We start from the raw sequence: 24,449 nt of genomic DNA on the forward strand, positions 1-24,449 counted from the left end.
CCCCCGAGACCGTGCCACCATAACTACCCTCCTGGACAAATGAGGGAATGAAGTGGGAGAAGAGGAGGCGGCCCCAAAAGCGGGGCAGCCAGCTGACCTGGCCTGGCCCTCCCCTCCCCCGACACCCGCTCCAGCAGAATCCCCCCTCCGCCCTCCCCTCCCACCAGGGCAGGGAGAAAGGACCCCACTCACCATAGGGGTGTCCAGCCAACCACATGGACGTGCTGCCTGAACGGGGCAGCCAGGGGTGCGTGGCCAGGTGGGCCGCGGGGTCGGCGGACCAGCGACCTGAGCCTGCCAGCGATGGGCCCCCGGTCACCATGAGGTTGGGGTTCAGGCCATTAGCAGCACAGCCGGTGGGGTGCAGCCGGGCCAGGTCGGCCAGCTCCTTGCTTTCTCTGGAAGGAACAGGCATGGGCGTTGGCCGGACGGCCCAGGACATTGTCCACGCAAGCCGTGGGCACCAGGCTGCGGTGAGGACGACACTGCACCCCGACTACAGGGCAAGCGCTCGGCTCGGAGAGCAGGGCTGTGGGGTCCAGGGGGCCCCCCTGGCCCAGGGTCAGGGTCCTGGGCTAGGGCAGCTCCCACACTCAGCACTGTGGCACCTGAGGCCCAGGAGCCAGGTCCAATTAGGGTCACCCCAGTCACCCCCACGGCAGGCAGGGGCCCCGGACCCTGCTGGCCAGCCCTCACCTCAGCAGCTTCTCCTGGTCCCGGTCCAGCCGCGCCCCCAGCAGCCGCTCCTCGCGGTGCCGGGCCCGCTCGTCCCCGCAGTCCTCATCGGCCCGACCGTGCCCTGCGGGGGGAGGGCAGGCAGTGAGCCCCAGGCCAGGGCCCCTCCAAGTCCTCCACATCCAAGCAGCTCGTGCCCCCCTGGAAGGCCTGCCCTCCGTGCATCCGCTCCCCAAAGCCCGCCAGGCACCCTCTGCACCGGGACGTGCCCCTCCACCTTCCTGCCCAGAGCCTCTCTAACGCGCATAAGTAGCCGCACCTCCTAGTAACACCTCCTTACGCCTATCACACGCCCAGGCCAGTGCTGCTCGCTGGTTAGAGCATCCGCCTGCTCACTGAAGGGTCTCGGTCAAGGGCACACACCTGGGTTGCAGGTTCAACACCTGGCCCCAGTGGGGACGCACGTGGGAGGCAACCCATCGATGTATCTCCCTCACGTCAATGTTTCTCTCTCTCTCCTCCCCGTCCCTCCTTCCTTTCTATTCTCTCTGCAAGTCAATGGGGAAAATATCCTCAAATGAAAACTTAAAAAAAGAAACTAACTCTACTTACTACCTGAAGGTCAGCAAGACAGGCTGGGGTCGGGGGGGGTGGCAGGGCGGTCAAGGTAGAGGGGAACCACAGCCCGAAACAGTGGCTGCGGGTCAGAAGCACAGCCAGACCCAAGCGAGCTGTCAGCCTACACGGAGGCCCCGCCAGGCCCAGTCTGGCAGACGCGTGGCTCCTCGGCCAACAACCGAGACAGAAAAGTAAAGCCCGAGAACAGGGCCCGTGAGGGAGCTGCTACCAGCTCCCCGTCCCGCCGGGGTGCCCAGCAGGTGCCCCCCACCTGAGGCTGGTTCAGCTTTACCTTCTGTGAGGTCCCTGACCCACCAGTGCAAAGAAGGTGGGTCCCCGAGTCCAGCCTGGCACATGCGGAGAGGGGTAGGGGGTAGGAGCCCGAGGGCCCCCACTGTCGCCCTCCTCGCCTGCACACCCCCCATCCCCTGCCCCCCGCCCCCTCTACACTGAGCCAGAAACCAGTGTGAGCACCGCCCCGGGCAGGCAGGGCAGGGGGACCGCGGCCCCTGGCTGCAGAGCCCACACCGCGCGTGGCTGAGACGCGTCTTCCGGGAGAACCCGCGGAAGCTGGACTACCTACCTCCCGGGGCGGTCGGTGTCCTGGGGCACTAGCCCAGGCCCGCCCGCAGGGCACCCCACCCTCCTCAGGCAGCCTCGGCCCCCAGCCGGCCGCCCCGGAGGGGCGCTGAACACAAATGGCATCGCTCCGCCGGAAAGAGCCCCGCTGGGGTCCACCAGCACCTGCGCTCCTGGGCAAGGAGCCCACGTGCAAGACCCCCCCCCCCCGGGCATCCCCCCATGTCTCCCTTCCTGCGGCCCCGACACCAGGAGCTGACAGACCAGAGCCCCAGGAGAGACTTCGGGAAGGTGGGACCCGCCTGCCCCCCAAAGGCAGGAGCTGGGAGGGCGCAGTGCTGTGCCCGACGACCGAGAAGGCACAGGGACAGGCAGCCTGGCACGGGGCGGAGGCGTGTCCCCGAGGCTGAGGGCCAGGCCTGAATGTTCTGGAAGTTCTGGGAAGTCCCCGGCTCAGGACCACAGGGAAAGCAGAGCAAGTTCAAGCCCAGAAAAGCCAGCTGGTCAGGACAGGAGCGGGCAGGCCAGCGACACGTCTGTCCTCCGTCTCCCCGACTTCCTGCCTTGCCCCCGTGGGACGCAGACCGCACCCTGGCTGCCTGTCATTTCACGAGGCCGCGGTCAGCGAAGGCCTGAGCAGACACCGTCTGCGGAGTCACCGCGCGGGCAGGGCAGGAGGCAGAGCAGCGGCTACAGCGGGAGGGCCGTGCCGCCGTTTGGGGCTCGCCCCAGCCGGGGTGCCCGGCCTCGTGTCACGGTGGCTCCCGTGCCCCCGCTGTGAAGCCGGAGCGCGTGCTCCCTGCCAGGCTGCCGGGGGGACGTGCTGATGGGCTCTACGGGGACAGCGTCCTGATGGGGTAACGACACGTTCCTACAGGCTGACGGCGCGGGTCCGCTGGGCACGGGCACTGTCGTCTGGGGCTCCCGGGTGAAAATCACACCAGCCCTTAGTCCCCCTTGGGGTCCAAGACCCCCTGAAACCAGACCAGACCCTGTGCGAGGACTCGGGGCCTTCCTCTGAAGGATCGAAGGCCCGCGGGCATCGCAGAGCCTTTAAGATCCTAACACCTTGAACGTGAGCAGAGAAAAAGCAGACCTGTTTACGAAGCACCTACTATGTGCCCATCAGCCCACTCGGCATCGAGGAAGGCGGCGACGCTGGCTGCTCCCACGTGGTAAACGCAGAAGCTGGGACCCCAGGGGCTCTGCCCTTCCGTTCACCGGCACGGCACGCCGCTGCAAGAGCAGAGCCTGCATCTGAACGCCCCCTCCCGCTCCGACAGGCCGAACTCACTCCACAAAGCAAGAGGGGAAGCGACCAGGCAACCTGGGGGGTGACCGCCCACTTGGCTGGGGAACCCCAACTCCGCCCCGCCCCCGAGGCCCGGACTGCGGAGAAACCACCACTGCCGTGAGGGCTATTTCAGGAGGGAAGCACCAGTGCCTCTTCCCACCGGCAGGAGCCACGGCGGCAGCCTCAGAGGGATCCCTGGGCCTCGTCCCAAACCTGTCACCTCCTCCTCCCGCACGCACGCACACTCCTTGTCACACACCCCCTCCCTCCCGGCCTCCCTCCCTCACGCACTGCCACACACTCACACACTATCTCACACACACATACTATCACACACACTCAATCACACACACTATCTCACACACACAATCACACACTCAATCACACACACTATCTCACACACACACACACTATCTCACACACACACTATCTCACACACTCACACATTCTCACACACACACAATCACACACACACTATCACACACACACAATCACACATACTATCTCACACACACAATCACACACACACAATCACACATACTATCTCACACACTCAATCACACACACACGGCCACACGCTCACACACTATCTCACACACTATCTCACACACTCAATCACACACACACACGGCCACACGCTCACACACTATCTCACACACTATCTCACACACTCACACACTCTCACACACACAACTATCTCACACACTATCTCACACACACTATCACACACACACACACTCACACACTATCTCACACACTATCTCACACACACACACAATCACACACACTCAATCACACACACACGGCCACACGCTCACACACTATCTCACACACACACAATCACACACACACTATCTCACACACACACTATCTCACACACTATCTCACACTCACACACTATCTCACACACACACAATCACACACACTCAATCACACACACACACAATCACACACACACACTCAATCACACACACTCAATCACACACAATCACACACACACACGGCCACACGCTCACACACTATCTCACACACACACAATCACACACACAAGCACACACACACACTATCCACACACACACTATCTCACACACAATCACACATACACACTATCTCACACACAATCACACACACTCAATCACACACACAATCACACACAATCACACAATCACACACACACTATCTCACACACAATCTCACACACACTCAATCACACACACTATCTCACACACTCACACACAATCACACACACAGTCACACACACTCAATCACACACACACACACTCACACACACTATCCACACACACACTATCTCACACAATCACACACACTATCTCACACACACACTCACACAATCACACACACTATCACACACACACTATCTCACACACACTATCACACAATCACAATCACACACACAATCACACACACATTATCTCACACACACACACAATCACACACACTATCTCACACACTCACAATCACAGCTCCAGCGACTGTGAGCCCCCAACAGGGGGGCCACACTGTCACGTGCGCGTTCTTTGTGGGAAAGGACCCAAAGAGAGGCCCCACACCTCTGACCCTTCGGGGAGGGCTTGTCCACCACTGAGCCGGCTGGGCACCTCCAAGCCAAGGGTTACTGCCCACCCTTCAATCCCAGACCAAGACAGGGCCTGGTGTGAGGCCCCTCAGGGGCAGAGGAGAGGGCGTCCCTGGCTGGAGGGGGAGGCGGGGCTCCACACAGAACAATGGCTCACTCAGTCCTTCAACAAACGTCCCCTAAGACCACTCACTCTGCAAGTCCAGGGTCCCAACAAAAATGCCACGAACATCAACCCCTCAAAGTCCCAGGAGGGGTTCCAACAGCAACTTACGTGAGACCACAGGACACGCAAGTGACACACCCAGCTCACCTAGTAATAAAAAAAACGCACTGTTCATCTCTACCGAACTTGGGGTAGAGCGTGGGCCTGTGCACCTGGGTTACAGGTTCGATCCCCAGCCCCCATCAGGGCATATGCGGGAGGCAATCACTGCCATGCCTCTCTCATGCTGATCTCTCTCTCTCTCCCCCTCTCCCTTCCTCTCTGAAATTAATAAGAAATATATTGAAAAAAAAAGAAAGAAAGATAACATCAGAAGAGGGAAAAAGCAATGGCTCCGAGGGGAAGGCCAGCTGAACCATGGTGAGCGCCCCGTGGAGCGTTAAAGGCCAAGAAAAAGTGACACCGTTATAAGGAAGAGCTTATACTGTGAGGAGACCACCCAAGCTGTCCACGCGGGAGAGGCCCGAGATCCTACAGCTGCAGGTAGAAGCAAATCGCGGGAAAACCCTAATGTGTTCAGGGTGCTGGGAAGTAGAACGGTCCCTTTTCTTCCTTCCCCGGCATTCTACACACTTTTCTACGCGCACAGATGGAAAAGCAATCAGCTTCAAACAGCAACTGCGGCCCCAAGGGGATACAGGACAAATGGTAGGAGGGAGGCCAGAAAGCGGAGGTGGGGGGGGAGGACAGGGGGATCCAGGACACCCACCTTTCACGTTGCTCAGAGACAGGGAGCGCTCCTGGTCCGCCAGCCCGGTCCCCAGCCGGCCGCTGCTGCCACTGTCCTTCTGCCGGGCCACGGCCACAGCAATGCCCACTGGCGGGTGCCGCACCTCTGCCTCACCCTGGGCACCGGACCCCTCGCGACCAAAGGCCTTGGCGCTCTCGGGCCTCTCGGGATCCCGCTTCAGCTGCCGGCCCCCAGCAGGGGCAGGGCCCCCAGGGTGCGGGAGGCGGGCCTGGGTGCGTGGGGCGCCCGTGGGAGGGGGGGCCGGCTCGGGTTTCATGGTGCCCAGGCCTCCAAAGGGGCTCTTCTTGCCGCAGCCGCCAGGGCGCACGGTCCCGGCCTCGCGGGCGAAGCTGCCGCTGTACTTGATGAGGCTCTGCATGGCGGAGGCCTCGCCGGGGCCATGCGCGGCGGGGTGCAGCTCGGCGCCGGGCCTGGCGCAGGTGGCGGCGGCCCGGGGCAGCGCGCCCCCGGGGTCCAGGTAGGCCTTCTTGGCGGCGGCCTCCTCCTCGGCGCGGCTGGCGTGGTGGTGCTGCGCGGCCAGCACAGCCATCTGCGTGGCCGCGAAGTTGCCCAGTTCGAAAGGCTTCCACTTGTGCTCGGGCCCCGAGGGCGGCGGCCGCGTGGGCTCCAGGCCGAAGAGCTTGGCGGCCTGCTGGGCGGCGGCGGGCCCGCGGGGGGTGCGCTCGCAGGGCCGCGGCTCGGCCTCGGGCTTGAGCAGCTCCTTGGCCGGGAGGTAGACCCGGGGGTCCGGGGAGGCGCGCGCCCGCATCTGCGGAGCCTCGGCGGGCGGCGGCCGCTTGAGCGAGCGGATCACGGAGTTCTTCTCGCGGAGGCCCTCGGGCCGGTCCGGGGGCGGCCGCGGGGACCCGGGCGGCGCCTGCAGGACGCCGGGCCGGCCCGCCTCGCGCTCCCGGGCTCGGGCATCGCGCGCCTGCGAGGCGATCTGGATGGGGCCCGGGCGCTCGTCGAAGGCCTCCACGGAAGGCACGAAGGTGGGCGCCACCACGCGGTGCTCGCGGCCCGGCTCGCGTCCGGCCGCCGAGGGGAAGATGGTATAGACGCCAGGGCCGGGCTGCGAGGCGAAGGCGCCGGCGGAGGCGGCCGGGGGCGCGGGCGGGCCCTTGCCCGGGGGCAGCGGCGGCAGCGGGGAGGGGCAGGGGCACGGCCCGGGCAGCAGGGCCTCCGCGCGCCGCAGCCGCGCGCTCTCGTCCTGGCGCGCAGCGTCCTTGGCGCCCCGGGCCGCCTCGGCCATCAGCGCCGGGAGCCCCGTGTCCGCCGCGCCATTGCAGAGGCTCAGGGCGGACGGCGGCGGAGGGTTCTTGCCTTTGGAGTCCGCGGTGGCCACGCCCGGGGCCCGGGGCGGCCCTGGCTCGGCCAGGAAGGGCGACAGGCGCTCTGCGAGGCGCGGGTGCCCGCGGTCCTGGCGGCCCTCCCGCGCCTCCTGGGTCAGGTCCACCACGCCGCGCGCGGCGGACTCCTCCCGGGCCCGCGGCTCCTTCTTGCTGAAGAGCGGGGGAGGCTCCGCGCCGCGGCCCGCCCGCTCCTTGGCGGGGCCTTCCCGCGAGGAGCCCTTGGCGGGGGCGCCCGAGGAGTGGCCGCCTGGGGTCCTGGAGGAGGGCGCCTGAGAGTGCAGGGCGCCCGCAGCGCCTGGGGCGGGCAGGTAGAAGCCGTCTGCGGGGAAGAGAGAGCGAGGGGTGAGCAGGTGCCCGCTCTGCCAGTCAAGGCTGAGGGAGGCCCCTGAAGGGTGCCAGACTTCAGGACAAGGAGGGCCCCGCACAGAACAGCCCTTCCGAGGGCAGGCTCCCCTGGAAGGGGATGGAAACGAGTTTAAATCCCACTTGACTCATGTTCCTGGGCCGGTTTGGCTCAGTGGATAGAGCGTCGGCCTGCGGACTGAGGGGTCCCGGGTTCGATTCCGGTCAAGGGCATGGACCTTGGTTGCAGGCACATCCCCAGTAGGGGGCGTGCAGGAGGCAGCTGATCGATGTCTCTCTCTCATCGATGTTTCTAACTCTCTATCCCTCTCCCTTCCTCTCTGTAAAAAATCAATAAAATATATTTTTAAAAAAAACAAGAGCAGCGGAACAGCCTACGAAGGTAGCCTAGCAGAGCACAACGAGAAGATTCCAGAACGGGGGGTCTGCCCAGCGAGCCTGCGGGGGTCCTCAGGGGATGGGTGCTGCCTGGATTACTAACTGGGCCCCAGAGAAACCCTTCGAAAGGCCCTCCCATCCCCCAACCCCCATCCCTCCCCCCCCCTTCTGCCTCCTGACCTTTCTGCGAATCGAAAATGCTGGGCTGCCCCAGCTGGCTGAGGAGGGGGCTCCCGCTGCTGGGGGGCTCCAGGTGGTTCAGGTGGAGGTAGGATGGGTACAGCCCGCTGGGCAGGTGGGAGAAGCCTGGAGGAAAGAAGAAAAGGCGGGCTGGGCCTCCTCGTGCCTCCCCCGCGAGCTCCCTCTGGCCCTTTCCCTGGGCTGTGGGCGCAGTGCGAGGAGCCTGAGGGTTAGCACCCGCTCCCCGGGGCGCAGCTTGGCCCTCCCAACCCAGGGGCTCGGGCCTCCCTCCCTCCCTGCCTCCCTCCAGTCCCCGCAGCCTGCGGACTTGGGCTCTCAAAGCCACGAGGAAAAGGATCAGACGGATCCATGGCGGAGCAATGATGAGCGGAGCAGGTCTCATCACGGGCCAAGCACTCTGAACTGCTTTGCCTTTGTTATTCTCCTTTAAATCTCAAAAAAAAAAGAAGTGATACTCTTCATACCCCCATTTCATAGATGAGAAAACTGAGGCCGGGAGAGGACCACTGCCCAAGGTCACACCCACAGGAACCTGGTTTAACTGGTTCGTTGGCGCCTTCCCTGCCGTGGGACCCTGAGCAGGTCGCTAGCTTTCTCTGAATCTCAGCTCCCCAACATCTCTGCCGCCAGGAAGGCATTACTCCTGCCGAGCGCTCTCCCAGCCCCTCCCCAGGCCCCACCCGTGATGCCCAGCATCAGAGCCTCGCAGGACAGCGAAGACAGGAGAGGGAGCCACGGAGGGAGACACAGATGCCTGAGGGCGCACGGGGCATGGAGGAGGGTCAGAGGCCATGCAGGGGGCACGGGGCACAGGGAGGGTCCGGACACTGCCGAGGCTGTGGGTCCTGGAGGACCACAGGCCACTGGACATCCCTGAGGGCCCTGGGTGCCCCGTGCCGGGGAGGCAGAGCTTCTCCCACAGCGCCACCCATCTGGTAACGACATTAACCAAAGCCACTAACTAACCAAGACCCCCCTGCCCTCCACACACAGGCTCACTCCATCACTGAAGCTGTGCTCCTACGTAGGTATCGGTCACTCCGTGTCCTAATCTGTAAAATGGGTACAACGTCCTCACCTCCCAGCTGGCTCTGAGGATAAAGCGAGTCCGCATGCAGCGCCTGGCACCCTATTGCTACCGTGACTAGTACCAGCAGTGGTTGGCAAAGGAGAAAATGGGAGTGCCAGGGAGGGCAGGGGGGCTGACCGCGCACGGCACCAGAGGAGCCGCTGAGGGCTAACATGGACTCAGATGGGACCCCCGCCCAGGCGGATGCCCACCATCCCAGGCCTAGAGGCAGGACCACCCCTCTGTGCGGGGCACACACGATGGGGGACGCTGGCAGAGAGGAAACGGGGAGACTGTGGACTCAGCCTGCAGGGGGCGCTCCCAGGTCCCTAATCTTCCAGCACCAGGAGCACCACGGGGCACCTGGAGGCCGGAGGAGGGAGCGAGCACCCCGCGTCCAAAACTGCACCAGAGCCAGAGGTGGGGGGGTGGCGGAGAGTCCCCAGACCCGTTCCCTTCGCTGACAGGGGAAACTGAGGCTCCAGGGAGATGCAGATTTGCTCGGGGCGGCAGGAAGCCGAACCCACAGACCCCCCACGTTTAGGGGCATCACAGCAGAACTGCGACAGGGCCTCTGGTCCCACAATGAACAAGCTGGCCTTGCGGGGGGGGGGCGGGGAACGGGGACGCGGGGAGCAGGGGGGAGCAGAAGCAGGCCCTGCCCTCAGAGCTCACTCTGGGAGCAAGATGGGTATTTCCCAAATAAACCCACAGAGAAATCTGCAGTCACACAGAGAAATGATGGGCCCTGAAGGATGAACAGGAGACAGCCGGTGGGGCGGGGTGGGGTGGAGGCCACAGCAAGGGGACAGCTTGTGCAAAGGCCGTGAGACAGTGACAAGAGGAAGCACTGAGCGTCTAGACAGCAGGGGTGCCCAGGGACATGGCTGAGCCCCACCGGCCACGGCCACAGCGGGAGGGGTGACCATGGGGTGGGAGGGGTGCCCATGGAGTGGGAGGGGTGACCGTGGAGTGGGAGGGGTGACCGTGGAGTGGGAGGGGTGACCGTGGGGTGGGAGGGGTGACCGTGGGGTGGGAGGGGTGACCGTGGGGTAGGAGGGGTGCCCGTGGAGTGGGAGGGGTGCCCATGGAGTGGGAGGGGTGCCCATGGAGTGGGAGGGGTGACCGTGGAGTGGGAGGGGTGACCGTGGAGTGGGAGGGGTGCCCGTGGGGTGGGAGGGGTGCCCGTGGGGTGGGAGGGGTGCCCGTGGGGTGGGAGGGGTGACCGTGGGGTGGGAGGGGTGCCCGTGGGGTGGGAGGGGTGACCGTGGGGTGGGAGGGGTGACCGTGGGGTGGGAGGGGTGCCCGTGGGGTGGGAGGGGTGACCGTGGGGTGGGAGGGGTGACCGTGGGGTGGGAGGGGTGCCCGTGGGGTGGGAGGGGTGCCCGTGGGGTGGGAGGGGTGCCCGTGGGGTGGGAGGGGTGACCGTGGGGTGGGAGGGGTGCCCGTGGGGTGGGAGGGGTGCCCGTGGGGTGGGAGGGGTGACCGTGGGGTGGGAGGGGTGCCCGTGGGGTGGGAGGGGTGCCCGTGGGGTGGGAGGGGTGACCGTGGGGTGGGAGGGGTGACCGTGGGGTGGGAGGGGTGACCGTGGGGTGGGAGGGGTGACCGTGGGGTGGGAGGGGGGGTGGGAGGGGGGGGTGGGAGGGGTGCCATGGGGTGGGAGGGGTGACCATGGGTAGGAGGGGTGCCCGCAGCCCTCACCCCGCCCGCCAGACACTCCTTACCTTCATGGGCATGGGCGGCCCACAGCTGCACCATGGGCAGGCTGCTGGGGGTGGGGGAGCGGAAGGAGAGGTCAGAGGGCAGGGGCACCGGGCTCCCATGGGATGAGGCCGAGGGCCCCACCCCGCTGGCCACAAAGCTGCCCAGGAAGGCCTCGCCTGCAGAGAGAAGGGGGCTGTCAGGCAGCCGCCAGGCCACCACCACCGGGCCCACCTCCCGGTCTCTCCCCACGGGGAGGAGCGGACCGGGCGCCCCGCCCTGCCCCTCGGCTCAGCATGGGCCTGGGCCCACTCAAGCACACCCCGAGAGACCCCGCCCCCGGCTCTCAGCCCCAAGGCCGGTACAGTCCTCCCGATCTACAGACAAAAGCTGAGGCTCAGTGGGGAGCAGGGACCTCCTCTCCCAAGGCCACTGAGTGAGGAGGCAGAGGGGTGCTCATGGCGTGAACCCCTACTCCTGTTCGGAGTTCCTAGACCGGGGAGGACACCCACAATTCAGAGAATGACCTCCCCAAGGACCGCACAGCAGCCCTGGACAGGCCCAGACCCCCTCAAGTCCTCAGCCGGCCCTACGCACCCATTCAAGGGATGAGCAAACTGAGGCTCGGGAATGGGAAGTGCCTGACCCCACAGCCAGCGAGCAGCGACTCTGTGCACGCCCGCAGCGGGTCCGAACTACAGTGACGGTGAGTAACACCCGTGAATGAATGAGAGTCGTGAGCAGGGGGCTGTCGGTGCCAGGAAGCCCCATCCAGTGGGCTGCCCCTCCAGAGCGCAGAAACCCCACCCAGAGGCCCTCAAACAAGGGGTGCATGGCTGCTGCTTGGCAAGACAGTCGGCTGGGGCCAGGGTGGAAACTGTACCTTCCGCTACCAGGCTCACCCTGAGATGCCGTCTCACTCCCCCGCCACCCAGGGCGCTGCCTCTTAAGATCCCTGCACCCCACCCTCCAGGGCAAGACCCTGGCAGACCGCCCAGTCACAGGCCAGAGGGAGCCTGGAAGACGTGGGCAAGGGCTTCCCTTACTTGGCCTCAGTTTGCTCATCAGCGCAATGGGGATAATGCCTCCCTTGAGAATTGTAATGAAGGAGGCATGCATTTAATAACAACAATAATAAATGCTGGCAGCACCCATCCTCAAAGCACCAGGCGGCAACTTCAGCCTAAACAGCCTCAGGGGGGGGGGGTCACACGCAGAGCTGGGCACGGGTGTCCCCAGCACCCTCTGGCCGCCCTAGCCAAGGGCTTCCTTCCCATGCGCCCTGAGGGTAACCTCTCCAGGTCCTGTGAGGCGGGCCCTGTTTGTGACAAGCCCCGAGGGAAGTGACTGCAGGGGGTACACAGAGGACACGTGGCCAGCCCGGCCCTCGGTGGCACCCAGCAGCCCGCAGGCAGGGCCTGCACACAGCCAGTGCTCGCTCACCACCACTCAGGACCCAGGATCCCCCAATGTCCGCTCAGTTCTCTGGGGTACACTCAGGGAAACTGAGGCTGCAGGGGGCAGGGCCTCCTCCCCGGTCCCCCGGAGTGCTGACGGCAGCAGGCTGAGCAATGGCAGGACACAGGCGCCGGCACCCCCTGCCCCCCCACGTCGGGGCCCCCCGACTGCAGCCCTGCCCTGTGCAGGCTGCTCACCGGACTCCAGCGGCGAGGCCTCGGGACCCAGGGCCATAGTAGCCGGTCAGCGCACCCATGCGGTCCGAGCCGGGCATCAGGGCCTCCGGGCCCTGCCCAGCCCAGGCTTCCTCCTCGGCAGGCAGGCAGGCAGGCGGGGGAGGCTCCGGAAGCCAGCCAGAGCTCGCGCAGGGCTTACATCAGCCGCCAGCTCTTCCTGCCCCGGCCCGGCCCGGCCCGCGGAAGGCGGTGGCCCGGGCCTGCCCTGCCCAGGCTTGTGAAACCTGCCTGCAGCACCCCAGGCCCGGATGCTGCCAACGGCTCCAGCCCGCCACGGTTAGGGGCTCAACGGTGCCCAGACTCCCTCCCCCGACAGCAAGCACGACAAGGCACCTACAGGCACAAATCCACTGCCCACTGCCCCCCCGACTGCCCCCGCAAGCGGCCAAGTGACGGGTCTCAGACACAAATTAGATAAACTCGGGGCTTCTGGAAACCCAGGGCCCCCGTTCCGCCTGGCCCTCGGGCACCAGCGCCCAGGCCTCCTTCCAGACCCCTCCTCACTCACTCCATCTGGGGGCCTTCGTGTGCATCCTCGGGCCACGGGATCCCAGCCCCGATCCCGTCCCCGCCCGGGACAACTCGGAAGCATCGATGTGTCCCGTGGGTCGGCGGAGCCCTCGCTCCTCGCCACACCCTGGCCCAGCTGGTGTCCACGTTGGACTGAGCCCAGGAGCCCTGTTGCTGGCTTCACGGGAGAGCAGAGGGACAGCTCAGAGAGAAGGCAAGCCCCGCCCCTGGCCCCAGGGACACCACGTGCCACCCGGGTCCTCGTGGCTGGCCTCTACCCCAGGCGGCGGACCCCACGCCATGTCACCAGCGCCTCCAGGCTGCTTTCTGAGCCTCCACCTCGGTCCCTGGCACAGCGTACCTGGCACTCTCCTCCCCGTCGAGGTGTGCCCATCCCCCCAGCTTCTCACACCCACCCTGGGGACCCAGCACTGGCCACCTGGGCTCACCAAGAGGGGTGACCCTCCAGGCTCCAGGGACAGGGAGGGTCAAATCCTCCAGCACAGCCTGGGCCGGGAGCGTCTTCCTTCCTCCCACCACTGGCTGAGCGGAAGGCCTGGCCCCCACCCACCCTGGGTCCCAGGCCGCCCTGGGTGACGCAGGCCTCCGTGCCCCCTGCTCACCCGCATACGCATCTCACCCGAGGCCTCGGAAGCGCCTGGAGACCTAGAGCTCGTGGGGAACGTCACCAGTTCCCATCATTCCCAGTAACGATGGCCAGCGCTGACCAAGCCGCAGAGGCCCGACGCCGTGCGACCTCACCTCCGCCTTCCCAGGCGTCACTCGGCCCCTCGTGGGGCACAGAGGGCCGTGGATAACCACAATCACGCGCCGGGGCAGGGCTGGGGAGGGCCACCAGGAGACGCTGGAGAGCGTCCCGCTGTCCTGCCTGCCATCCCGGACAGACAGGGACCGGCCCATGGCCAGCGGCCCACACCTGTTCCAGGTCTGCCCTGGACACCACCGCAGCCTCCGGCCACGCGGGTGACCTGAGTTGTGGCTGGTGAGACGGAGGAACCGCAGCTCAAATTGTATTCACGTTCCATTCATTCAGACGTAAATTCAGCCACAGGCCGGGCTGAAGGCTCCTCCCTGTCGGAAACTGGCAAACGGGCGTGGGGCCCGGGCCGGGGCCTCGGACAGGCCAGCCCGCCACCTCGACAGAAGGGTCTCGGGGGTGACAAACACACACACACGCTGGCTCGGACGCCCACTGGAACTCTGACTTGGGGCAAGCGCCTTGATGTCTGTCCCCCGGCTGCAGGAGGTGGACGGCAGGGCGACATCGGCCCTCGCAGGCGGGACATGTAGGTATTTTTAAAACGCTCCCGTGAAGTGCCTGCAAGGCCGCTGTCGTTATTACTGCTATTCCCACTATTTATAGTCCCCAAACCTGGGGTTCGGAGAAGGTCGGGGTCCCAGGGTCCGAGCGGGACCAGTTCCTCTACCCAGGTTCCTGCCTTGAAATAAAACGTCAGCTTTGAAACTAGAGAGCTGGTGGTGACCCGTGACCAATGCTCTAAATACAAACGAACGGCACGCTTTCAAACGCTTCACGAGCGGTATGTGGATTTCACCTCGATTTTAAAAAAGCAACAGGTACACTCTACTCTGCGCCTGGAAATCCAGCCACAGGGCAGGTCCCAGGCTGGCACCTCCCACCGTCCTGGGAGTGAGGCAACCTGGTTACCCCATTTTACAGACGGAAACACTGAGGCTGGGAGAGGCCGCCTGCGTTACTGAGCCTGACCAAGCTGCTCAGCCAGCGCTACGGGGAATCAGCCACACCGAGTCCGGGCATTCCATCATCCGACCCTGAGCTCCAGGCGGGCATGGTCCCTCGGACCCTGAGCGAGGGGAGCCCCCCACCACCCCACCCAGCACGGGTCCCGGCCCCTCCGAGGTGCTTAGAGAATGGCCTTCTCTTTCTCTGGTCCTAGGTGCCCAGTGAGAGGGGAAGGTCACCCAGGGGCAAGCAAGGGGACACCCAGGCTGGTATGGGGCAATGTGCCCCCCACCCCTGCCATTGCCTGGAGGAGAAGCCCAGGGTCCCTCTGGAAGCGTCAGCAGCAGGGAGCGGGGCACAGACACCTCCGCACCCCACCCTCTGCACTGAGCTAACAGGCCTCCCCTGCGTGGGACCCACAGACATCCCAGCCCCTCGCACCCCAACATGCCAACGGCCGTGTGCAAGCTCCTGGGGAAGCCAGCAGGGACCGTGCGTTTGGAGATGCGGGCCAGCCTGTCCCAGCCACTGCTACCCCCGCACCAACACCCAGAACACAGGAAGGGGTCTGCAGGCTGGTCACCAGGAGGCAGAACTCACATCCAAACAAGACCCCGTCCCTCCTCCCTCCCTGCTCTCCCTCCACCCTTAGGCAGGGCTCCTGCATGCTGGGGGCTGGGGCACCAGAGCCACCCAGGTGCACCCTATAAGAGGCAACGCCATGCCATCTGCTGGCAGGTCCCCACAGAGGGTGATGGCAAGGCCACCTCGCTGGCCAGTGGCATCTTGCTCTGCAGAACAGAGTCCCTGGGGGCCTTGCTGGAAGCTGACGACAGAGTGGGCCCTGACGTCCTCACTGAGAGGCAGGAGGGGCCCTTGAGCTTATGGTGGGTACAAAGGTTTGGAAAGGCCCAGCTGGTGTGGCTCAGTGGTTGAGCGTCACCAGTTCAATAACCGGTCAGGGCACATGCCCAGGTTGCGGGCTCCATCCCCAGCAGGGGGTGCACAGGAGGCAGCCATCGGATGATGAGTCTCTCCATTGGATGTTTCTCTTTCTCTATCCCTCTCCCTTCCTCTCTCTCTAAAACCAATAAACTCATTTTTTTTAAAAAAAAGTTTGGTAAACAATCAAGGGCTTTATCACATTATCCCTCACGCCCGGGCCGGGCAGGAATAGGGAACAGCCTGGCTGCATTCCTCCCTCCACCCGGGCAAACCATCTGTCAACATCGCACTCCCTTCTCCTTCGGCTCGGGTGACACTGGGTGACAGTGGGTGGACGTGGCCTTCCCTAACCACGCCACCCCCGCCCCCAGCCCGGCGTTACCCTCTCCACAGGGCTTATCGCCGCTTGTCCTGCCACACGCAGTTCCTTCTTCGCCGCGTTTCCGCGTTCACTGTCCCTCTCCACCCACTGGAGCAGGAGTTGGCAAGCTTTGTCTTGAAAGGACCAGGTAATGAATACTTTAGGCATCGCAGCCGATTCCACCTGCCGCAGCGAACGCAGCCTGGACAGCACTTAACAGGCTGGGCTCCGTGCCAATAAAACTTTATTGACAAAAATGGGCGGTGGGTCCCATTTGGCCCTCGTTTGCAGGTGTGGGTTTCCTCCCGCCCGGTGCCCTACACAAGGCACACAGTAGGTGGTCTAGCCATGTTTACCATGGGGGATGGGCAAGGTCAGGATCAGCTGGGCGAGGAACGGGGAAGGGGGGTCCTGGCCTGGGGCCTGCCTCCCGGCCAGTGGGGGGCTTGGAAAAGGCTTCAAGGCTTCCGTAGGGAATGTGGTCAGGAATATTGCAGGACAGTGTGTGGTGTTAGGAAGGGATGGGCAAACTTTTTGACTCGAGGGCCACCATGGGTTCTTAAAATGGACCGGAGGGCCGGAACAAAAGCATGGATGGAGTGTTTGTGTGAACTAATATAAATTCAAAATAAAGGAGTGGAGGGGAGAGCAAGAGAACCAGATAGAACAGCCGGATCCGGCCCGCGGGCTGTAGTTTGCCCACAGCTGGACCGGGGTGATCATTCCATAAGCTATGTCAGTGTCCCATCCCTATGCTGTACGCCTGAAACTAACATGTTGTATGTCAACTGTAATTTAAAATTTTTTTTAAAGTATATTTTATTGATATTTTACAGAGAGGAAGGGAGAGGGAAAGAGAGCTAGAAACATCGATGAGAGAGAATCATCGATCAGCTGCCTCCTGCACACCTCCCACTGGGGATGTATCCGCAACCAAGGTACATGCCCTTGACCGGAATCGAACCTGGGACCCCTCAGTCCGCAGGCCGACGCTCTATCCACTGAGCCAAACCAGTTTCAGCTAAAATTTTTTAAATTATTTTTTTAAAAGCTTCAAGCCTTCCCGTCACCCACCCCCCTCAACTCTGGGAGGGCGATTCTTGTCCCTTTTACAGATCAGGAAACTGAGGCTCTGATTTCAAAACCTGCCCGTTTTCACCATCCCAGACATCAGACCCCTTTTCCCTACGTTCACGCCCAAAGACCCCGCCCTAGCCAAACACAGAACCAACGTACTTTCCCTTTCTCTTGTACAGCATCCGGCTCGGCAAGCCAGGGACCACATCCCTGAAGATGTCCGTCAGAGCATCTGGCCGGCAAGGTCGGATCAGGGCCATCCCCCAGGCAAAGAGCTCCTGGTTCCAGCCCAGACCACGTGACGTGTGCGTTTCTATGACAGCGGCTGAAAACAGCGCAGGGACCCTCCGGATAGAGTGACCTTCAGACTCCCCAGGATGCCGGTCGCCTTGGAGATTCTGCCCTGCCTGAGCCAGGACGGGGTAAGGCCCTTGGGGTATATAGAGAGGCTGACTGCTCACTCAGACCCCTGATCGCATCACACACACAAGAACAACGCTCAACGGCTGAATTCAGGGAAAAGTTAACTGCTCTCAGTATTACAAGAAACTGTCAAAAAGGATGATGTCATGTTCATCCACCAAATCAGCACAGGTTCGGTTTGGCTGTGGGGGGAGGGGCAGGGGGAGGGCAGAGCCAACCCACGCGCAGCTTCTGGAGGACAAATGAGCAGAGCTCACCACGGCCCAGGAAGGCGGGGACCCACTCCTGGGGCCCTTCCCAGGAAGCCCCGGACTTGTGGGCAAAGATGGCTTTACTCACCGGGATGCTCGGGGCAGCCAGGCATCTCCGGACTCAATGCCACCCCTATCAGACACCGTGAGATCCCGCTGAGAGGAGGACCTCGAGGAGTCAAGTTCATAGCGACAAGGGAGAAGGGGCTGCCGGGCGGGGGAGGTCGGGGTAGTAGCTGCGTTTCAGGGGGCCAGGGTTTCCGTTTGGGGCGACGGGCACGTTCTGAGGACGGTGGTGGTGACGGCCACAGCCATGTGAATGTGTATGCATGGAGGGACCTGGGGAGCATTATGCTGGGTGAAACAAGCCAGTCGGAGAAAGATAAACATCACATGATCTCACTCGTTTGCGGGATTATAATGATCAACATAAACTGATGAACAAAAATAGCTGCTGAGACAGGGGCAGGGGAGGGGTGTGGGGGGAAGAACCACCGAAGGACTTGTATGCATGCCTGTTAGCATAACCAATGGACACAGACAGGGGGGCGGTGAGGGCCTGTCCTCGGGGCTGGGAGTGGCGGGGGGGCAAGGCCCAATGGGGAAAAAGGAGACATATGTAATACTTGAAACAATAATAATAATAAAAGGCCTCCAAAAAAATGTGAATGTACGAAATGCCACAGAACTGCACACCGAAAACTGTTTAAAATGGTCCATTTTATGTACATTTTACCAGTTGATAAAAAGTTATAGTGACAAAGGATCAAGAATAGCCCCGGCCACCTTGGAGATGAAGGACAGGGTGTGAGGACTCAGGCCAGGGGTGGGGAACCCCCAGCTGAGGGCAGTAATAGCCCGAGAAATCATTTGGTCTGGCCCTGCCAAGGCATGAGGGGCGTCAAGTTAAGTGTTTAACCCAGTGAAGCTGAGTAATTTTTAAGTTGGTAATTTTGTATGGCCCCTCAAACGATGTTATAAATATCCAAGTGGCCCTTGGCAGAGAAAGGTTCCGCGCCCGTGCCTTCGGCTGTCAAACACCGACAGGGAGCTGCCCGCACAGGCACAGGCACAGACGCTGGGACGTGGGACAGGACGTCCAGAAACAGGCCCACATGCCGAAACCAGTTTGGCTCAGTGGATAGAGCGTCAGCCTGCGGACTGAAAGGTCCCGGGTTCGATTCCGGTCAAGGGCACGTACTTTGGTTGCGGGCACAACCCCAGTAGGAGGTGTGCAGGAGGCAGCTGATCGATGTTTCTCTCTCATCGATGTTTCTAACTCTCTATCCCTCTCCTTTCCTCTCTGTAAAAAATCAATAAAATATGTTAAAAAATAAAAAAAAAAAGAAAAGAAACAGGCCCACAGGTGCCCCCGTGGGAAAGGGTGTTTCCCCGGTCAATGCTGCTGGTCAGCTGGGTCTCCACTGGGCCAGCCATGAACTCGCCCTGCCTCGGGCACACACGCCACCAGCCGCAGGCGCACGGCAGGTGTGCGGGTGCGAAGGCAGAACCAGAAAGCTCCTGCCAGACACGCGGGAGACGCCTTCAGGACCTGCGGGCAGGCAAAGGCTTCCTCAAGACCATCCAGAAAGCACCGCATACAGGCCAGTGGACACGCCGCTTACACAGAACAAAACCCACTTCTCTTCCTCACGCGACACCACAGGAGCGAGAGAAGGCGACCCCCCATCTGGAAAAAGACCTGTGCAGCGTGTCCCCCGCGCAGCTCCTGTCAGAGTAAATAAAGAATCCCTGCGAGTCAGTAAGGACAGGCAGGCAGCTCAATGGGACAGTAGAAATGGCGAGGGGAGGATCCCAAAAAAAAAAACCACCCGGAAGGCCCTGACCGGTGTGGCTCAGTGGATAGAGCGTCGGCCTGCGGACTGAAGGGTCCCAGGTTCGATTCCGGTCAAGGGCATGTACCTGGGTTGCAGGCACATCCCCGGTGGGGGATGTGCAGGAGGCAGCTGATCAATGTTTCTAACTCTCTATCCCTCTCCCTCCCTCTCTGTAAAAAAAATCAATAAAATGTATTTTAAAAAAACACACAAAAACAACAACACCCGCGCGGCCAGCAAACCCAGGACGAGGCGCACAGCCGCCTAAGCCCCATAGGAAAAGTGACTTAAAGCCTCTCCACACCCACCAGACAGCTTAAAGTGACCGAGGAGAGATGCAGCCGCAGGGGAGGGAGGAGAATGAGCACAGTCGCCCCCAAGCCTGCGACCCGCCAACCCTCCCGGCCCAGCCTCGCCCTCGCAGGCACGTGCCAGCCCAAACCCTCCCACCAGCGCTGGAAAGCAGCCCCGATGCCCATCAGCAGTGGGACACGCAGACAGGGACGGGGCCACGCAAGGCAACGCCTTCAACAAGAATGACCACCACGCGGAACACGGCACGACCGATCTGGAACGCGGCACGACCGATCTGGAACACGGCACACGGCACAACCAATCTGGAACACTCCACGACAGATCTGGAACACGCCACGACAGATCTGGAACACGGCACGACAGATCTGGAACATGCCACGACAGATCTGGAACACGGCACATGGCACGACCGATCTGGAACACGGCACACGGCACACACCACGACCGATCTGGAACACGCCACGACCGATCTGGAACACAGCACACGGCACGACCGATCTGAACACGCCACAACTGATCTGGAACACGCCACGACCTATCTGAACACGCCACAACCGATCTGGAACACGCCACAACCGATCTGGAACACGCCACGACCGATCTGAAACGCGGCACGACCGATCTGAAACGCGGCACGACCAATCTGGAACACGCCATGACAGATCTGGAACACGGCACGACAGATCTGGAACACGGCACGACAGATCTGGAACATGCCACGACAGATCTGGAACACGCCACGACAGATCTGGAACACGGCACATGGCACGACCGATCTGGAACACGGCACACGGCACACGGCACACACCACGACAGATCTGGAACACGCCACGACCGATCTGGAACACAGCACACGGCACGACCGATCTGAACATGCCACAACTGATCTGGAACACGCCACGACCGATCTGAACACGCCACAACCGATCTGGAACACGCCACAACCGATCTGGAACACGCCACAACCGATCTGGAACACGCCACAACCGATCTGAAACGCGGCACGACCAATCTGGAACACAGCACATGGCACGACCGATCTGGAACACGCCACGACCTATCTGGAACACGCCACGACCGATCTGAAACGCGGCACGACCGATCTGGAACACGGCACATGGCACGACCGATCTGGAACACGCCACGACCAATCTGGAACACGCCACGACCGATCACCACAACAGCACACGCCGCCGTGCCGTGCGCTCGCCCCAGCGGAAAGCGCGCACACCGACGGGGACAGGGATCACCCAGGACGGGGAGGCGGAGGCACCGGGCCAGGCGTCTGGGTTCGTTTTAACCGTCGGTGGTGGGTTCTGTCTGTGAAAAAAAAAAATGGTTGCGCTGCACAGGACGACCTGTGCTCATTTCTCGGTGCGTCTTAACCGCCAACTGAAAAGCAGCCTTTGAAAGAGATGGGTGGGTGGGGGAGGGGAGATCGGAACACAAGCACAGTAAACGTCACATTTAGAGTCATCTCAATGGACAGAATTTCAAAAACCTGAAACAGTAAATTAAAACGAGCCAAGAAAGGGAACAGGAAGATACCTCTCAATGCCCCATCTGCCTCTCCCGGCCCCAGGCCTTCGCTCAGGCCTTGCTCCTAGATCCTCCACTCCCTGCTGTGTGACCTTGGGGAAATAACACAACCTCTCTGTGCCTCACTTTCCTCTAAAGTAAAGTGAAGGCAGCAGGAAAGGCGCCATACTGGGCCACACCGTGTCCTCTGCTTCACGGCCATCCTTTCCGCCAGAGGACAGCACAGCTGGGGCAGCCGATAGAGGTGGGGTGGGGGGCTTACCCTGCACGATCTTGGTGCTGTGGGTTGGCCACACAGTACCTGTGGTTGCTGGCACCATCCCCACACTCCCATCGGTGCGGCCGAGGTAGCTGAGCGGCCAGAAATGCAGAGGTTCCTCTAAGCCAAGCAGACACCCAAGGAGCTGCTGGAGCCGCCAGGCCAGATCAACCAGCCCAGATCAACCAGCCAGGCCCCACCCAGTCGGGAGGGAGGGGTCCAGCCAGGTCTGAGGGCTGGCTGAGGGAGGCAAGCCCACCCAGCCTGCCCCAGCTTCAGGGCTTTGTTCCTCCACCCCTCACTCCGCATGCTCTTCTCCACCTTCCAGCCTCTCCACCTTCCAGCCGGGAGCCTGCCCTGACCTCCCCGAAGGGGTCAGATCCCAGCAGGCATCTCTCCCATCCTAGAGCCCCCCAACTCCTCCCCAGCAGAGGTCCAAGCCCCGAGGGGTTTAAGCCAGCCCCTCCCCGTTCTGGCATTTGGGCTGGAGGTGGGATGGGACGTTGACTTGCCCCAACCAGATGCCCAGCCCACAAAGTGGGCCCTCAAACCTAAAAAAGGGAATCCTAAGGTGTCCAGGGCGGCGAGGCCCCGCAGCTCCGGACGGAGATATGCAAATGCAGCTCCCAGCCTCGCCCCAGGGCTCTGCCGCCTCAATTCCACAGCAATTACCGAGGATTCCCCGGAGACGCCCCTTCCCCTCACGGAGACCGGCCTAGAGGAAGAGGCGGGCTGGAGGGCGGGCCTGCTGGGAACTGCTGCTCCCACCGCCGGCACCGAGGCCTCCGCGTGGGAAAGGCGGAAGCCGCGGAGGCCGGTCTCCCGGGCACGTGGCGGGGACAGGGGGCTGACCCCAGGAAGAAGAGGTGGCCCAGAGGACGAATCCTTTCCCGAAAGCCAGAACCTGACAAAAATGTCAGTAATGGGGTTTAAAAAGGAGGAAAGACAAGAGCAATGGAAAGGAGACGGCCTCCACATTTTGGAAGCGGAAAGCAGGGTGGGGAGTGGGGGGACTGGACCCTAAGCTTGAAGGAGGAGCCATCCACAAACAAGCCATCCTGAGACACCCCACATCCCCAGGCACCGCTGCAGGCGGGGTGCCGCGAGGAGCAGAGGGTGAACGGAGAGACCCCCCCGCCCCCGGCCTCGTGAGGGAAACGTGGACCCCCCGGAGGGTCTTGGCCCGGATTCTCAGGGCTGGGGTGGGGGCGATCTTCACCTTCACTCAGGTTTGAACGCACAGGGGACCCAGTCAGAAAGCAAAGACCTGCAGACACGTTCAGGGAGTTCCACGTGGCCAGCAGGCCCACCGCTGGATCCGAGCGGCCCAGCCTGCGGTGCGTGTCTTGAACGTGAGCAGCCGGCACAGAATGAACCACAGACGTTGGAAGACACACGAGAAAAGCAGAGGAGAAACGGCAGGAGGAGAAGGACACGGCAGGGAAAGGGCAGGCCATATCCTCCCCGCGACGAGCAGGAAGGTCCCAGAGGAGCAAGGACAGGACGCGGTGCAAAGGGAAGGAGACGCTCCCGCACGCTCAGAAGCGCCGCCTCGCAATGAAAGACGTGACGCCTGATTAAAAATTAACCTGGATGGTTAGAAAAGACACGGCTACGAACACCTAGAAAGCAGCAGCAGCAGCAGCAGCAGCAGCAAAAAGAGGTGGGAAAGAAGGGAAGTCGGTGGCCAGCTCAGGAGAGCCCACGTGTGCTGGTAGCAGAGAGAACGGAAACACGCCGGGCAGGAGATTACAGACACTCATCCAACTGATGGGGACCCCAAGCATCGCCGACGGCAGGCCTTATTCCCACACCGGCCTGGCCCGGGCCGCGCCCACGGAAAATGCCGACGGACCCGGAGCTGGCCACGTCACGGCGGCATGTCGTAACGCCAGCGGTGAAAGAGGAACAGCAGTAACAACGTGTCTGAGGCTCACTCTGCGCCAGGGACGTTCTAGACATTTCTGTTCATAAACTCATTTCGTCCTCACACAAGCCGTCCGGTAACGCCTACTATTCTGCCTTTCACAGCAGAGAAAACGGCAGCGCAGAGGGCTGGGGGACGCGGCCACGGCCACGGCCACGTGGCGGCTCCTGTGTGTGTGTGTGGACCTCAGAGCCCGAGCGCGTCGCCGTGACGTGGTTCCAGGAGAGTTTAGGCGCTTGGAAAAGGTTGACAGAAAGTCCACAGACAAAGACTAAGAATCCAAATAGCGGCGGCACGCCTCAGAAGTGACGCTGGGACTTAGCAGCTGATGTTGCAATTCTTTCACAACATGAAGGGAAGTCATTTCCACGGCAGCCAGGCCAGGGTGGCGCTCAGGACACAGGCACGTCCGGCAAACGAGGCGGCGTGGAAACGTTCCGCCTTCCAGACACTCTCAGAAAGCCGCCGAGGGTGTGCTCACCAAGACAAGCAGCCGGCCTGGCTCAGGGGCCGAGCATCCACCTCGGAACCAGGAGGTGGCGGTTGGATTCCCCGTCGGGGCACGTGCCCGGGTGGCGGGCTCGATCCCCAGTAGGGGGCCTGCAGGAGGCAGCCGATCCACGGTTCTCTCTCATCACGGATGTTTCTCTCTCTCCCCCTCTCCCCTCCTCTCTGACATCCATAATAAAAATGTATTAAGAAAAAAAAAAGGAAGGCATGGGAATGGGGAAACAGATCTAACGCCGCAGAGAGGCAAAGGGGGTCTGAAGGCCGATGGCCCTGCCACAGGTCCCAGCACCA

General features: G+C 62.3%; 1 protein-coding gene across 4 annotated transcripts in view; it reads right to left on the minus strand.

Annotated features, from left to right (window-relative positions):
• Nucleotides 1–24,449, minus strand: part of TNRC18 (trinucleotide repeat containing 18) — a 136,727-nt gene that overhangs the window by 46,600 nt on the left and 65,678 nt on the right. For all 4 annotated transcript variants that reach the window (XM_080671624.1, XM_080671625.1, XM_080671626.1 and 1 more), the window contains exons 3-7: nt 10,807–10,962; nt 7,993–8,118; nt 5,699–7,390; nt 697–799; nt 193–398 (exon numbers count right to left, since the gene is read on the minus strand). In XM_080671624.1, coding sequence (XP_080527750.1) covers nt 193–398; nt 697–799; nt 5,699–7,390; nt 7,993–8,118; nt 10,807–10,962 — 2,283 coding nt within the window. The remainder of the gene's footprint in view (nt 1–192; nt 399–696; nt 800–5,698; nt 7,391–7,992; nt 8,119–10,806; nt 10,963–24,449) is intronic.

Source organism: Plecotus auritus, assembly GCF_963455305.1.
Source record: "Plecotus auritus genome assembly, chromosome: 6".
Taxonomy (NCBI): Eukaryota; Metazoa; Chordata; class Mammalia; order Chiroptera; family Vespertilionidae; genus Plecotus; species Plecotus auritus.